General features: G+C 39.3%; 1 protein-coding gene across 1 annotated transcript in view; it reads left to right on the forward strand.

The window, feature by feature from the left end:
• The window catches only part of NEK1 (NIMA related kinase 1), a 57,338-nt gene extending 47,898 nt beyond the window's left edge, over positions 1 to 9,440 (forward strand). Inside the window, exons 32-35 of the mRNA XM_063135265.1 lie at positions 1,428 to 1,627; positions 5,488 to 5,621; positions 5,870 to 6,002; positions 8,140 to 9,440. Of these exons, the coding sequence (XP_062991335.1) occupies positions 1,428 to 1,627; positions 5,488 to 5,621; positions 5,870 to 6,002; positions 8,140 to 8,153 (481 nt within the window). The 3' untranslated portion in view covers positions 8,154 to 9,440. The remainder of the gene's footprint in view (positions 1 to 1,427; positions 1,628 to 5,487; positions 5,622 to 5,869; positions 6,003 to 8,139) is intronic.
• The last annotated feature ends 3,618 nt before the right edge of the window (positions 9,441 to 13,058 follow it).

The raw sequence follows: 13,058 nt of genomic DNA on the forward strand, positions 1-13,058 counted from the left end.
CATTAGTGCAGCTGATGTGGAAGGGAATTGAATGCCCATTGAGTAGAGGAGGGCATTCTGAATGCCTAGGCACAAGTGGTTCCGTATGAGGCAGGGAGGAAGGGCCGAATGTCTGAGAGCTGGTGAATAGATGCGTTTTACAAATTCCCACAGAAAGTTTCCATATCTTCCTTGGGCACTGTGTTTAATAGCCAGCTATTGATGTACCCTTTGGATTATAAAGGAACATTTAAGTATTCAAAACATGCATCCACTTATGTGATTAAGCCAGTATTCCATCTCCTTTGCCTCAATGGCTGGAGAGCAGTTCATTTTCTGCAGTAGCTAATTGCTTTATAAACTGTATGAATTCTGCATACTGACTTCCTTGACCAAACAAAATTCTGTTAAGCATCTCTTGCATATTTTATGGACGGATGGATTGGTTTGATATGTACTCCGTCTTTCTACTAAAAAATGGCACTCAAGGTGGCTTACAGGCACAATTAAAATTGATAAAAACAATACATTAAATGGTTCCAAAGCAATTCAAATTTGTTTTGGGACTTCCCTCCCATTATAATAATCATGCCCCCCCCTTCATAAAGTAGGCAGTGGTCTGCTCACCCATCTTACCAATAACAATATATTTCTCCCCTTTGCTCTTTTTAAAGGCATATTAAGACAGTGGAACCAAGAACCCATGTAGTGGTTTTCAGTTCCCCCTCTGATGTTCTGAAGTATTTGTTGGCTTGTCATTTCTGGCTTAAAGATTTGAGGTTCTCTTTCCAAGTCTCCCTTCTCTTCATTTCCCATTCTGACAGGCTAAAAATCCAATTAAAATCTGAAAGCTAGTAGCTTCATGTGCCCCACAAAACATATTCTGTGATTCTTCCTGTCTGTATTCTCCTTTAAAGAAAAGAACTCAATCCTTTGGATGCCTAAGACTGGGAAGTGAAAGGGACCAGTAGAATACATTTAAATGAATTTTATCACTTGTAGAATGTTCAATATTTATTTCAAAAAATATTAAGGTCCAATTCCGGTGTTACTTTCTGCAGTGCAGCTGCCGCCATAAAGCTGCTCACTTCAGATCAGCTCCCAAGTTATACTGACCATTTTTGTATGTTTAAATTCTTTGGGTCATTCTCACACTAGTGTAGCAGACCTGATAGAGAGGGATACTGTTGGGGTAAGTACCGACATGGCCAGAACATCAATGGCTTTCCTATGCAACATGGTAACTGACCATGGACACATGACTGATTTTGCTGCAGAAACCGCAAAGTTGAGATGTAACACATGGCTCAGCCCTTGGAATATTCTGGTTGACTTTGATCAGCAGTGGACTATTGTTCTCGGCAGCATGTTTTGCCATTTTAGTTTGGCCTTTTAAAGAACTGCTTCTCCTGTACTTGGCCATGGCATGCAAACGTTTTGTGTTGCAGTATGTTCGGGGAGGCAGATACAGATTTGCAGGAGCTTCAGGCTTCGATGGAGCAATTACTTAGAGAGCAGCCCAGCGATGAATTCAGTGAAGAGGAAGAAACAACTTTAAAAGCTGAATGCCTAGCAAATGGTACTGCGGTGGATGAGGATGACAACAATCCCAGTAGCGAAAGTGCCCTTAATGAAGAATGGCATTCAGGTATACCTCTTTCCATTTAACAATTTGTTCTTATAGAGTGTGTCTCTAGTCCTGAGATGATGAAAACTGCAACCTGGAAATGCAAGCTACTACAATTAGTTGTACAAATGATGCAGTTGTCTTTTTTTCTCATATTCAGTCATAGCTAATTTGACATAGCACTGCCTATGGCATATTTAACTGCAAAGTGTACATTAAAAAGGGGAAAGCAGGTGGAAAACGAAAATAGGATATAATAGGATACCTGTTCTTTGAAACATAGTTCCCCTTCATTACATACGTTAATGCAGGGTCTATGGATCAACATCCACTGATAGCAAGTCCTATTTTTGGAAGGGTGTAATAACCAGTAAGGCTAATTATTGAAACTGATTGTTTTGTGGCTGTAACAGAGCTTAAAATGTATACAGCAAGACTGTGTTCAGAGACGATTCTATTATATGTATAGATGAATAATGAATAGCAGCCTGCATGTGTTGATGTTTTTGTTATAGAATTGTTACCTTATATTTCTTAAATAAAATACTTTAAAATGGAAAAAGAGGAAAGCAGGAATTGTACTTCTGTGGATGTAATATATGACTATAGTACTCTTAAGTGAGATCAAACCAAAGCTCTGTCTAGGCCAATCACTACATCTCCAGCATTTGGGGATTCCCCAGAGTCTCTTGAAATGGTGTGTGTGTGTGTGTCAGTTTTGCACATGTGCAATGCACCAATTTACAGGCAGAGGGCACCTTTGTACAGTTCCCTGTAGAAAGCTGTAAGAATTGGAATCACTTGTGTTGTGCAAAATGTGGGAGGTTGCTGAAGGGTCTTCAAGCTTTATGGGCTTTTTTTCATAATTTATAGGACAAACACAAACTTTTAATGAAATACTTCCACATAAGTGATGTATGTGATAAATCTCTGAGGCTTTCTTCACTCTAATTTCGTTAAGATGGGTGCTTTGTAGAGAGCTGTGTTAAAACAACAACGTGGTTCTAGGTAGTAGTGCTAACTTGCCCATGTATCTGTGACATCAGATTTCTTCCGTGCAATTGTAATTGAGCATGACCTATATACAATCATATGGAGGAGGTTTGGTAACACTACTGCAAGCATGTCTGGACCAACCCCCATAATTCTGCTTTATTATAAAGCTTTCTTTCTACTTCTCATTTTTTTAAAAAAATCCAGGACGTCTGTTTTCTGATTCTTGGAATTTTTATAGCTATTTAGGATGGGTTGTAATCAAAACTAAGGGTACAAACTCAAGATAGCTTGATGTGAACTAGCTACTACTAATGGGCTACAACCTGCACTGTTTTTAAGGTTATATACTGTTTTGGATTCTGCTGTACATAGCAATGTCTTTTTAAAATACATTTTTCAGTCTAAGATTGATATGGATACTTTCCTCAGTGGGTTTCTATATCTGCTTTCTGGGGGATGTTTCTGACAAGTGTGCATGCATGTTGCACACGTAGGATTTCTGTTGCTAAGAGAGCAATCTTATCGATAAGTCAAGAGTCTCCCTCCCGAAGCCAAGTACTCCTATGGAAAACTTCAGGGAGGGAGAAATGGCAGCATTTCAAGAACGGCAGAGAGAGGAGAGGATGGGATCTGCTCTCAAGCACCAGCCGCACCCTGCCTCCAGCAGCACAGCTCTTCCAGATAAGACTCAGAGGCCCATCTAGAGGGGGACAAATGCAAAGAAAGACTAAGAGGTGAAAATTGCTTCAATCACTCCTCACACCCTGGCACTGGCAGCCCAAGATCAGAGGCTTTTGTCTAGCACAAGGGTGGTCAGAAAGTACATAACCAGATGTTTTGGGCTTTAATTCCCAGAAGCTCCTGCCAGCATGGTCAACAGTCAGGAATGCTGAGAGTTGAAGTCCAAAACATCTGGTGATCTACATTCTGCCCATCCCTGGTCTAGAGGATGGGAATCCAGTAGAACCACACACTTATATATTGAGCATACTTAGAGGAATTATAATTTGAATGTTGTCATTTTTAAACAATAATGGCAAATACGGAAGGAATAAGTACATAAGAAGTGCCCAGATGCTGGATCATACCAAGGGTCCATCTAGTCCAGCACTCTGTTCACACAGTGGCCAACCAGCTGTCAACCAGGGACCAACAAAGCAGGACATGATGCAACAGCACCCTCCCACCCATGTTCCCCAGCAACTAGTGCACACAGGCTTACTGCCTTGAATACTATAGATAGCACACAACCATCAAGGCTAGTAGCCATTGATAGCCTCTCCAGGAATTTATCCAACCCCCTTTGAAAGCCATCCAAATTGGTGGCCATCACTACATCTTGTGGTAGTGAGTTCCAAAATTTAACTATGCACAGTTTGAAGAAGTACTTCATTTTATTTGTCCTGAATCTCCCACCAATCAGCTTTATGGGATGACCCCAGGTTCTAGTATTTTGGGAGAGGGAGAAAAACGTTTTCCTATCCACATTCTCCACAACATGCATAATTTTGTACACCTCTCATGTCTCCCCTTAGGCTTTTTTTCCCAAGCTAAACTTTCTTCATAGGGGATATGCTCCAGCCCCTTAATCATTTTAGTGCCCTTTTCTGCACTTTTTCCAGCTCTATAATATCCTTTTTTAGATGTGGTGACTAGAACTGTACACAGTATTCTAAGTGTGGTCGCACCATAGATTTGTATAAAAGCAGTATGATACTGGTAGTTTTATTTTCAGTTCCTTTTCTTATAATGCCTAACATGGAGTTTGCCTTCTTTACAGCAGCAGCACACTGGGTTGACATTTTCATCGAGCTGTTCACCACAACCCCAAGGTCTCTTTCTTGTTCAGTCACCACCAGTTCTGATCCCATTAGGTTATACTTGAAGTTGGGTTTTTTTTGCCCCAATGTGCATCACCTTACATTTGCTTACATTGAACCGCATCTGCCACTTGGATGACTCTCTCCCAGCTTGGAGAGATCCCTTTGGAGCTACTCACAATCTCTTTGTTTTTAAACAACCTTAAATATTTGGTGTCATCGGCAAACTTGGCCACCTCATTGCTCACTCTTGATTCCAGATCATTTATGAATAAGTTGAAAAGAATTGGTCCCAATACCAATCCCTGTGGGACCCCACTATTTACTTCCTTCCATCAGGAAAATTGACCATTTATTCCTACTCTCTGCTTTTTGTTCTTTAACCAGTTAGTGATCCATAAGAGGACCTCTCCTCTTATTCCAGGACTGCTAAGTTTGTTCGGGAATCTTTGGTGAGAGACTTTATCAAAAGCCTTTTGGAAGTCAAAGTAAACAATGTCCACCAGATCACCCCTGTCTACATGTTTGTTGACACTCTCAAAGAGTTCTAGTAGATTAGTGAGACAGGACTTGCCTTTACGGAAGCTGTGTTGATTCTTCTTCAGCAAGACATGCCCTTCTATATGCTTACTAATTCTGTCTTTAATAATGCTTTCAACCAATTTACCTGGAATAGATGTCAAGCTAACTGACCTGTAATTTCCCAGATCCCCCTGGATCCTTTTGAAAATTGGTGTTACATTGTCCATCTTCCAGTCATCTGGTACAGAGTCTGAGCATAGGGACATATTGCATATTTTTGTGTTGTCATTAGCATGCCTTAAAAGTACCTTAATTTTAAACTGGTGGGAGTTTACTGGAGCCAATAGATGTCCATAATCCATTCTTCACAAGACGCAGAGCTGCAACTATTTGGAAGCTCCCTGTGGTATATACATTTATTATATTATTTCAGCATATATGCAAATGCACAGTAAAAAAAATCTACAGAGTGAAGTTGAGTGTTAATATGACTTCAGAATTTGGGTTCTGTCTCAGCAATTTGTTCCTGTATTTCTTTTATAGACAACAGTGATGGTGATAATGCTAGTGAATGCGAAGAGTATGATAGTGTATTCAATCATTTGGAAGAGTTGAGATGTAACCTGGAGCAAGAAATCGGCTTTGAAAAATTTATTGAAGTTTATGAGAAAATAAAGGTTTGTGGAATGTTTTTATGTGAAAAAAGTGGAAAGCAAATTAATTAGGATCCATCATTGGAAGGTATGAATTTCTGCTTTTTAACTAGAATGAAAGCTAATTTGGTGTATATGTGCCAAATTAGTTATCCTGGTGTAGTTGTACAAAAGAAGATTACACCAAGAAAAATGTTAGAGTTTCATTTCTTTTTTGATCATTTTGTAATTTTATAATTTAAAATAGCACATTTCTATGCCTTTTCTCCTAGGCTATTCATGAAGATGAAGATGAGAACATTGAAATTTGTTCAACAATAGTACACAATATTTTAGGGAATGAACATAAACATCAATATGCCAAAATTCTCCATTTAGTAATGGCAGATGGAGCTTATCAGGAAGGTAAACAATCTTACTACTGTATAGATACAGTGTTATCTTTTTGATATTTATATCTATTGTTATGAATAACAATAGATATTTGTTGCATAGATCATGGTTTTGTTTATTGCTGTAATTTATTTATTTATTATTTATTTTATTTAAAATATTTATATCCCACCCTATATCACTAAGATCTCAGGGCGGCGTACAGATAAAACAATAAATATACACAGTTAAAACAAATTAAACCATAATCCAAGTTAAAACAATATATAATTTAAAAGCAATAGATGCAGTTAAAACAATGTGCCAGTGAGTTTAACCATCGGCTTTGTTAAAAAGCCATGTTTTTACTTGGCGTCGAAATGCAATCAAAGTTGGCGCCAATCGGGCCTCCAAGTGGAGGGCATTCCACAGTCGGGGTGCCACCACAGAGAAAGCCCTCTCCCTTGTCCCATCATAACGTATATGTTGCATTGGTGGGATGTGGAGAAGGGCTCCTCCAACAGATCTAAGGTCTCGGGTAGGCATATATAAGGAGAGGCGCTCTCTCAAATATCGAGGTCCCAAGCCGTCTAGGGCTTTAAACATCATTACTTGAATTCTGACTGGAAGCGTATAGGCAGCCAGTGCAGTACTTTTAAAACCGGTGTTATGTGGGCTTTGTAAGATGAACCTGCCAGCAGTCTAGCTGCTGCATTTTGCACTAGCTGCAATTTCAGCATCGTCTTCAAGGGCAGCCCCACGTAGAGTGCATTGCAGTAATCTAATCAAGAAGTTACCAGTGCATGCACTACTGTGGCTAGGTTGTCCCTGTCCAGGAAAGGCCATAGCTGGCGGATCAGCTGAAGCTGACCCCAAGTACTCCGTGCCACAGAGTCCACCTGGGCCTCCAGTGACAACGATGGGTCTAGGAGTACTCCCAAGCTACGTACCTGCTCCTTCAGAGGGAGCGCCACCTCATCAGAACAAGGCCGCTTACCCAATTCCCGGACTCGGGAACCATCAATCCACAGAGCTTCCAGTGCTAGTAATTGCTAGTTCCAATATGCATTGAGATGTTACATAAGTTTTGTTTGGTTCCCCGCCCCCCTGAATGTTGTAATTTAACACAAGATGTGTGTGTGTGTGTATTCCTGAACCTTTAAAATCTGCCACCAAACTAGTATACTGAAGCAAATCCTCCAAGTCAATAGAACACATAGGATTGTATGCAATGATATTATTTTGCTAGCACAAAGCATCTACTGCTTGTGGAGACACCACTTCCTAAAGAAATCCCATAAACAAACAGAACACTTGTTTCTAGAACGGGTTAAGTCAGGTCAGCTTCCTTCTCGGAGTTCTGCTGGCCCTCCCCTTTCTGGGAATGAGCATTTTCTGCTTGTTTTTAATTAGTTCAAGAGCTGCTAGCTTCCCATTGCACTAGCAGTAGGTCCAGCTAGTGCCTAGGCAGCATTGGACATAGCACATTGTATATAATAAACTTGTTAAAATATGGTCATTGTTAAAAATGTAGTTGTACATTGACTTGGTAGAAATGTAATGTTCCTGACCTTTTGCCCATTGTTAAAAGACGTCACCTAATCATGTGCAAATTCCTTTCAAAGCTAACCATGGTGCAGTGTTTCATCTAAATAACATTAAAGCTAATGGGGTTTGTACTGCTTCTAATACTGATTTAAAACTCTACCTTAAATCTAATCAGGGTTATTAACTTCAGATAGGTGTAACATTACATCATGGCTAGCTTCAAAACAGAAAAGGAGAGGGAAATTTGGAGAAGCAAAGGTGAGAAAGTGTGTGAGCCTGCAGCATTCTAACCAGTCTCTGAGTACTAGAACATTGTCACTAAAATTAGTTTTCTCTTCACATGTGCAAAATATAAATCTCTGGAGCTTTTAACAGTAGAAAAATACATCAGTTATGGCAGCTTATCACATTAGGTTAAACTGAACAAGCTTCAACTGAACTATGTAAGTAGGAATAGGTTTACTGTTAATTGAAAATGCAGTATTCATACAGTGCACTCTGGGTGAATCTTCATTATTTTTAGTGGATTTTCTGCCATACCGCTCCTTTTTTCCCCGTTTTTGACTGAGTTGTTTTTTAAAGTAGATATAGTAAACATTTTTAAACATTTTTTTCTTTGCAGACAATGATGAATAACATGCCTTGGTGACATTCTGAGAAAAATGTAGGTGTATGGACTTTGTTGAGTAGAATAACAAGGTACAAATGAAAAACAACAGTTTATTGAAGCAGACTTTAAATCTTGTTGATTGCGTGGAGATGAAAACATGACACTTCTCACTGAAAGGCTGTTTATAGATTTCCTTTGTCATATAGCTACATTATTTCAAATGATAACTGAAAAGGTTACACTTTGTTTAAAATGAATAGCAAAGAATGTAAAGGTTGACTCAGAAATTATTTACGGTTTGAGATGATCATGTATGAATAAGCCCATGTCATATTTAGCTGCTCTTTGTTTAAATATAAGCAGTGAAAAAGAACAACCAAAACTAAAAGACCTCTTAAAATTCTTTACATCAATGGTTTTTTGGGGTACTGCTGGCATTATTAGATTTGACTTTGCTTTGTGTTCAAGATATTTTGTCATGTCTCAGTAACAGTCTCCTTGATCTTCAATATACATTATATGGAAGTGCTTCTCATTAAAATCAGTGAAATGTTTCCATATGATGAGTGTTTACTCAGGGTACTTGAGTATTTCACCTTATTGTGTTCATGTGCGCGTCTGTGTATATATAGTTATAATGAATAATCTTCAGAATTCTCTTCTCATTATTTCTGTCATGCTTAATTTACCATTTGTTCCTCCAAAGCAAAGCAAATAAGGTATCATTTTCAAGACTTGATTTTATTTCTGTCACATCAGTTAATGAATGAGCTTGGTGCTGAAGAGAGATTCTGCCATTTTCTATTCTAAATCATAGCAGCTTTCAATGTGAAGATTTCTTTTACTGTAGTATTATGTACTCAGTTAGCTTACTGCTCATTTTGGGGCCTGTAATTGGGATCATCCTAGCAGTGACTGAGTTCAAAGTTAATACAAACATTGCGCTGCTGCTGTTTTGAAAATAAGATATGTATCTTGCAGCCAGATTATCTGGAGGAAACAAGTTGAATTTTACTCTGTCTGCTTGTCCGCTCTAAGAGAAGAAGGGGTACTTGATAGGAAAAGAAACAAATTCCTATGAGATGATGACTTAAAATATTTCTGGTGTTCAACAGGTAATATCAGCAAGCTAGCTGAATCAGCTGTAATGTGTAACATCCAGTTTTTCTATTGAAAAAGTAGCTCTGTGTTCCCTGGCTAATAATAATGTCAGGTGGAAAGTATATATGTGAACTCACAATTATTCTAGCACTAAATTTTAAAGTTATGTTTTATTTCTAACCACACATAATAAATGCTTTTGTATGATTGTTTCTTCTTTTTCTTTTTTTCTTTAACAAATAAATTTCTTCCCATGCTCCTTTTGAGGGAAGAGGAAGTAAACTTAAAATACTGTTTAGATTTCATTTTGCTTTTAGAATACATTTAAAAAGTTGGTGGCATGTTTGTTACTGTGCTGGGCTGCACCTTTTTTAAAATCCCATTCTGTTGCCTATCCTTTTAACTCTCAGTGATACATGTAGCCCATCTTTTATCTGAAAGACCCAGAGCAAGCAATGGTATTATGCAAAATAAAATACACTATTCCTTTTCCCTTTACATAAAAATAAAAAATGTAAGCCACATTGCATGGTGATCAGCTTCCCTCTAAGGCAAGGGTGCAAAACCTCTTGCAGCTCAAGGACTGAATTCCATTTCTGAGAAGCTTTCAGGGCCTGTATCCCGGGGGGGGGGGGGGGGGGGCAAAGGCAAAATGCCTGGGGGCAAAAATACCACTATATTTCTGCTTAAAGCTCTTACTGCCAGTAATTACGCTTTAGGAGAGGCATGTCAACCTTTTAGAATGGGGTGGGGGGGAACTGCACAGAAGTCTGGAAACAACCAAACATTTGTTGGTTCTGAAAAAGAGGGTGGGGCCTACTAGAGAACCACAGATGGCCTGAGGTTCAGCACCCCTGATCTAAGGCCTAGTTATCACCAACAGCAAGGTGAGATAAACCTGTTCCTGGACGGAACCACTTCAGACTGAAGGAATGGGCTCACATAATTGAATATTCCTGTTCTGAGAAAAGAAAAAAACTAGCATGACGAGGGGAATGGTTCTAGCCTAGTGTTCTCCATGCTGTGTTAGCTTTCTGTCTGCAAGGTTTTTTCCTCATGGAGATTCATGAAGTGGGCCCACCTGTGCAGTCCAGAAACCAGTTAATCACCTCAAATCCTGTTTTTGACAGCTATATATAAATTTCTGTGAGCAAACCCTCTTCCCAATATTACACTGATTCCTATGGAAACATAGTTTCAGAAAATACTTGGCTGAGATACAAGTTGGATATAATTACCAGTTCACCTGGAATACAGCAAAAATTGAATACATATTAGATTTCAGGAAGAATTCAGATGTACATCCTTTTCTGTCTTCAGGGTATTTCTCTGATTCCAGGGAGGTGGAAGACTAAGAAGGGAAGAAAACAGTAATCATTTTACATACGTGTTCACAACAAATTGTACAAAATAGCTGTAATCCATTGCTATGTTCCTAGATCTGAAACAGAGGCAAAAGTGGTTATGTTAGCTGGATGCAAAATGATAAATATTTTCTTCCTACATATAGTTTTCCCTAAACAAAGATATGCAAATGAAATTAAAATTCTTTGAAGATAACGCTAGTACAAAAATCCTACATCTGAGTTCATCCAGTCATACCACATGCATTTGATCTTTGCCCTACCCAAATAGTATTGATGAATCACACCCAACCTAGAACAAGAGACTGCCATTCTCTATAGTTTTGATATGATCTGCCTTTGTAGAAGGGGGATACTGAGATTCTCTTAGAAGTGTACTTATACCTAGAGATCATCCTGGATTTCTTTCGGTATTGAACTCTACTGCCTGGACTATTGTTTCTGCCAGGGATGTTCATAAAAGAATGCTATTTTCGATAACTCTAATTGAAAATATTTTGGGAAACACCCAACAAGACTCTGGGAACACCATAGGTGTCCTGAATCATCACTGCACATTTCAGGCAGTAGAAATCATAGGTACCATGAAGCACCTAAAGTGAGCTAAGGAACCAACAAGTTGGGGACCTAAACTTCCTGATGGACACTGAAGCATCATGCCTCAAGCATTCTTGAAAGGCAGCCAGGAACCGTTTAATGCTTGTGCCATATTCTATAAGGAGGAGATTAAAATCTCACCCCCATATTTCTGCCTTGTAGCATGAAAACAGGTCTTTAGCTGCACAATTAAGTTTTTTCTTCTTTAGCAAAGACTACTCTAAAGGTGTTTGCCTCTCACATTTTGTAGGGGTACGTTCCCTCAATCCCAGTCATTATATGGTAGGCAAGGAATGAAGAATTTGAGTTCAAATAGCCATCTCATAGCAAAGCCTATGAAGCATGTAATCCTAAAAGGACTTCCAGTCACAAAAGCTTTTGAAAAGATCAGGACAAGAGGTCCCAAAATCCAGAACTTTCTACTTTCAAAAGTCCTGCAAGGCACTCAGTGCAGGAGACTATTCAGCAATCAAGAACAGAAAACTCAAATTGGGATGTATAATGTAACTACAATAGACAAAGTCAATGGACATTTTCGTCCTCTGGAAGTAAAATGATAGAAGGATGTTCCCCATGAGCAGGGAACCCTTAACTGCCCCCTCCATCATCATCACAATCTATGGTGAATTCCTCCATCCTGATTTTCATTTAGCATCTGTGAAATTTGCTAATCAAATACTGCAAGCTAAGCAAACGACTGAGAGATCCTAAAAAGTATTAGCCCAAATCCTCTTCCCCAGATTCATCTGTCTGCTGTCTACCAATTTGGGACTAGTTTAAACATTTATGGAGGTTTGTTTCCAGTGGCACTTCAAGCCCTATCACACCACTAGGTCTCTAGGAAAAAGATACCGTATTTCTTCGATTCTAAGACGCCATCGATTCTAAGACACACCCCATTTTTAGAGATGTTTATTTGAGAAAAAAGGGCATCTTAGAATCAAAGAAATACTTCCCTCACCGCCCAGCCAACCTCCCCCCTCCGCGCTTTCTTCTAATGGTTGTGTCCTTTTCTTTTTTCCCTCTGTGAGAGAAGAAACTGCCGTTTGCACGGGAGGAAGGGGGGCGTTGAAACAAAGAGTAAACTTAACTCTCCAGTCCCGCTCTTTACTTGTTTGTGCGACACACGAGTAAGTCCCATGGAAATCGATGGGACTTACGAATAAATTTGCCTAACAAAAAATCAGGCGCTTACCCAACCAGCTCCTCGCTCGCATGGCTCGAGGCTGCTGCAGGAGCGTCCTCTTTTCCTCTTACCGTATTGCTTCGATTCTAAGACGCCATCGATTCTAAGACGCAGTCCATTTTTAGAGCTCTTTATTTAGGGAAAAAAGTGCGTCTCAGAATCGAAGAAATACGATACAAGTGTTGCCTGAGGTTACCCTAGTAGCAGAGCTTGTATTATGCAACACTATTCCATTTCCAGCTTAATAAACCACACATCTTAATACATCAGTGGAAATTGATTTTGGAGTGAAACAGGCATGCAAGTTCATTTAGGAAAAAGCTATCCTAAAGCGATGAGAGGGAGAAGCCGAGTGATAGCTGGGAGATATGGCATCCCATAACACCAATGTGGTGAATGCTGCCAGGGAAAGGGGCATCTATATCAGGGGGAAACTGCTATAGCAGGCGAAAACTGTCTTGACCCACTCCCATTAAGGTAAGAGAACTATCAGCAGAAAAAGAAATGTAATAGCAAATAAGGTCAGGTTTTCTATGTCGAGGTGTTCCCTTAATTAATGGCAAAGGCAGCACACAGATCAGGGCCAGAACTACTAAGAATAGTCCCAAAGAAAAATACAGGTCCAGAGAAGGGAACTGGGAATTACCTATGTATAAACTACCCTCCAACAAGTAGTCCCCCCT

This window comes from Elgaria multicarinata, chromosome 10, assembly GCF_023053635.1.
Source record: "Elgaria multicarinata webbii isolate HBS135686 ecotype San Diego chromosome 10, rElgMul1.1.pri, whole genome shotgun sequence".
NCBI lineage: Eukaryota > Metazoa > Chordata > Lepidosauria > Squamata > Anguidae > Elgaria > Elgaria multicarinata.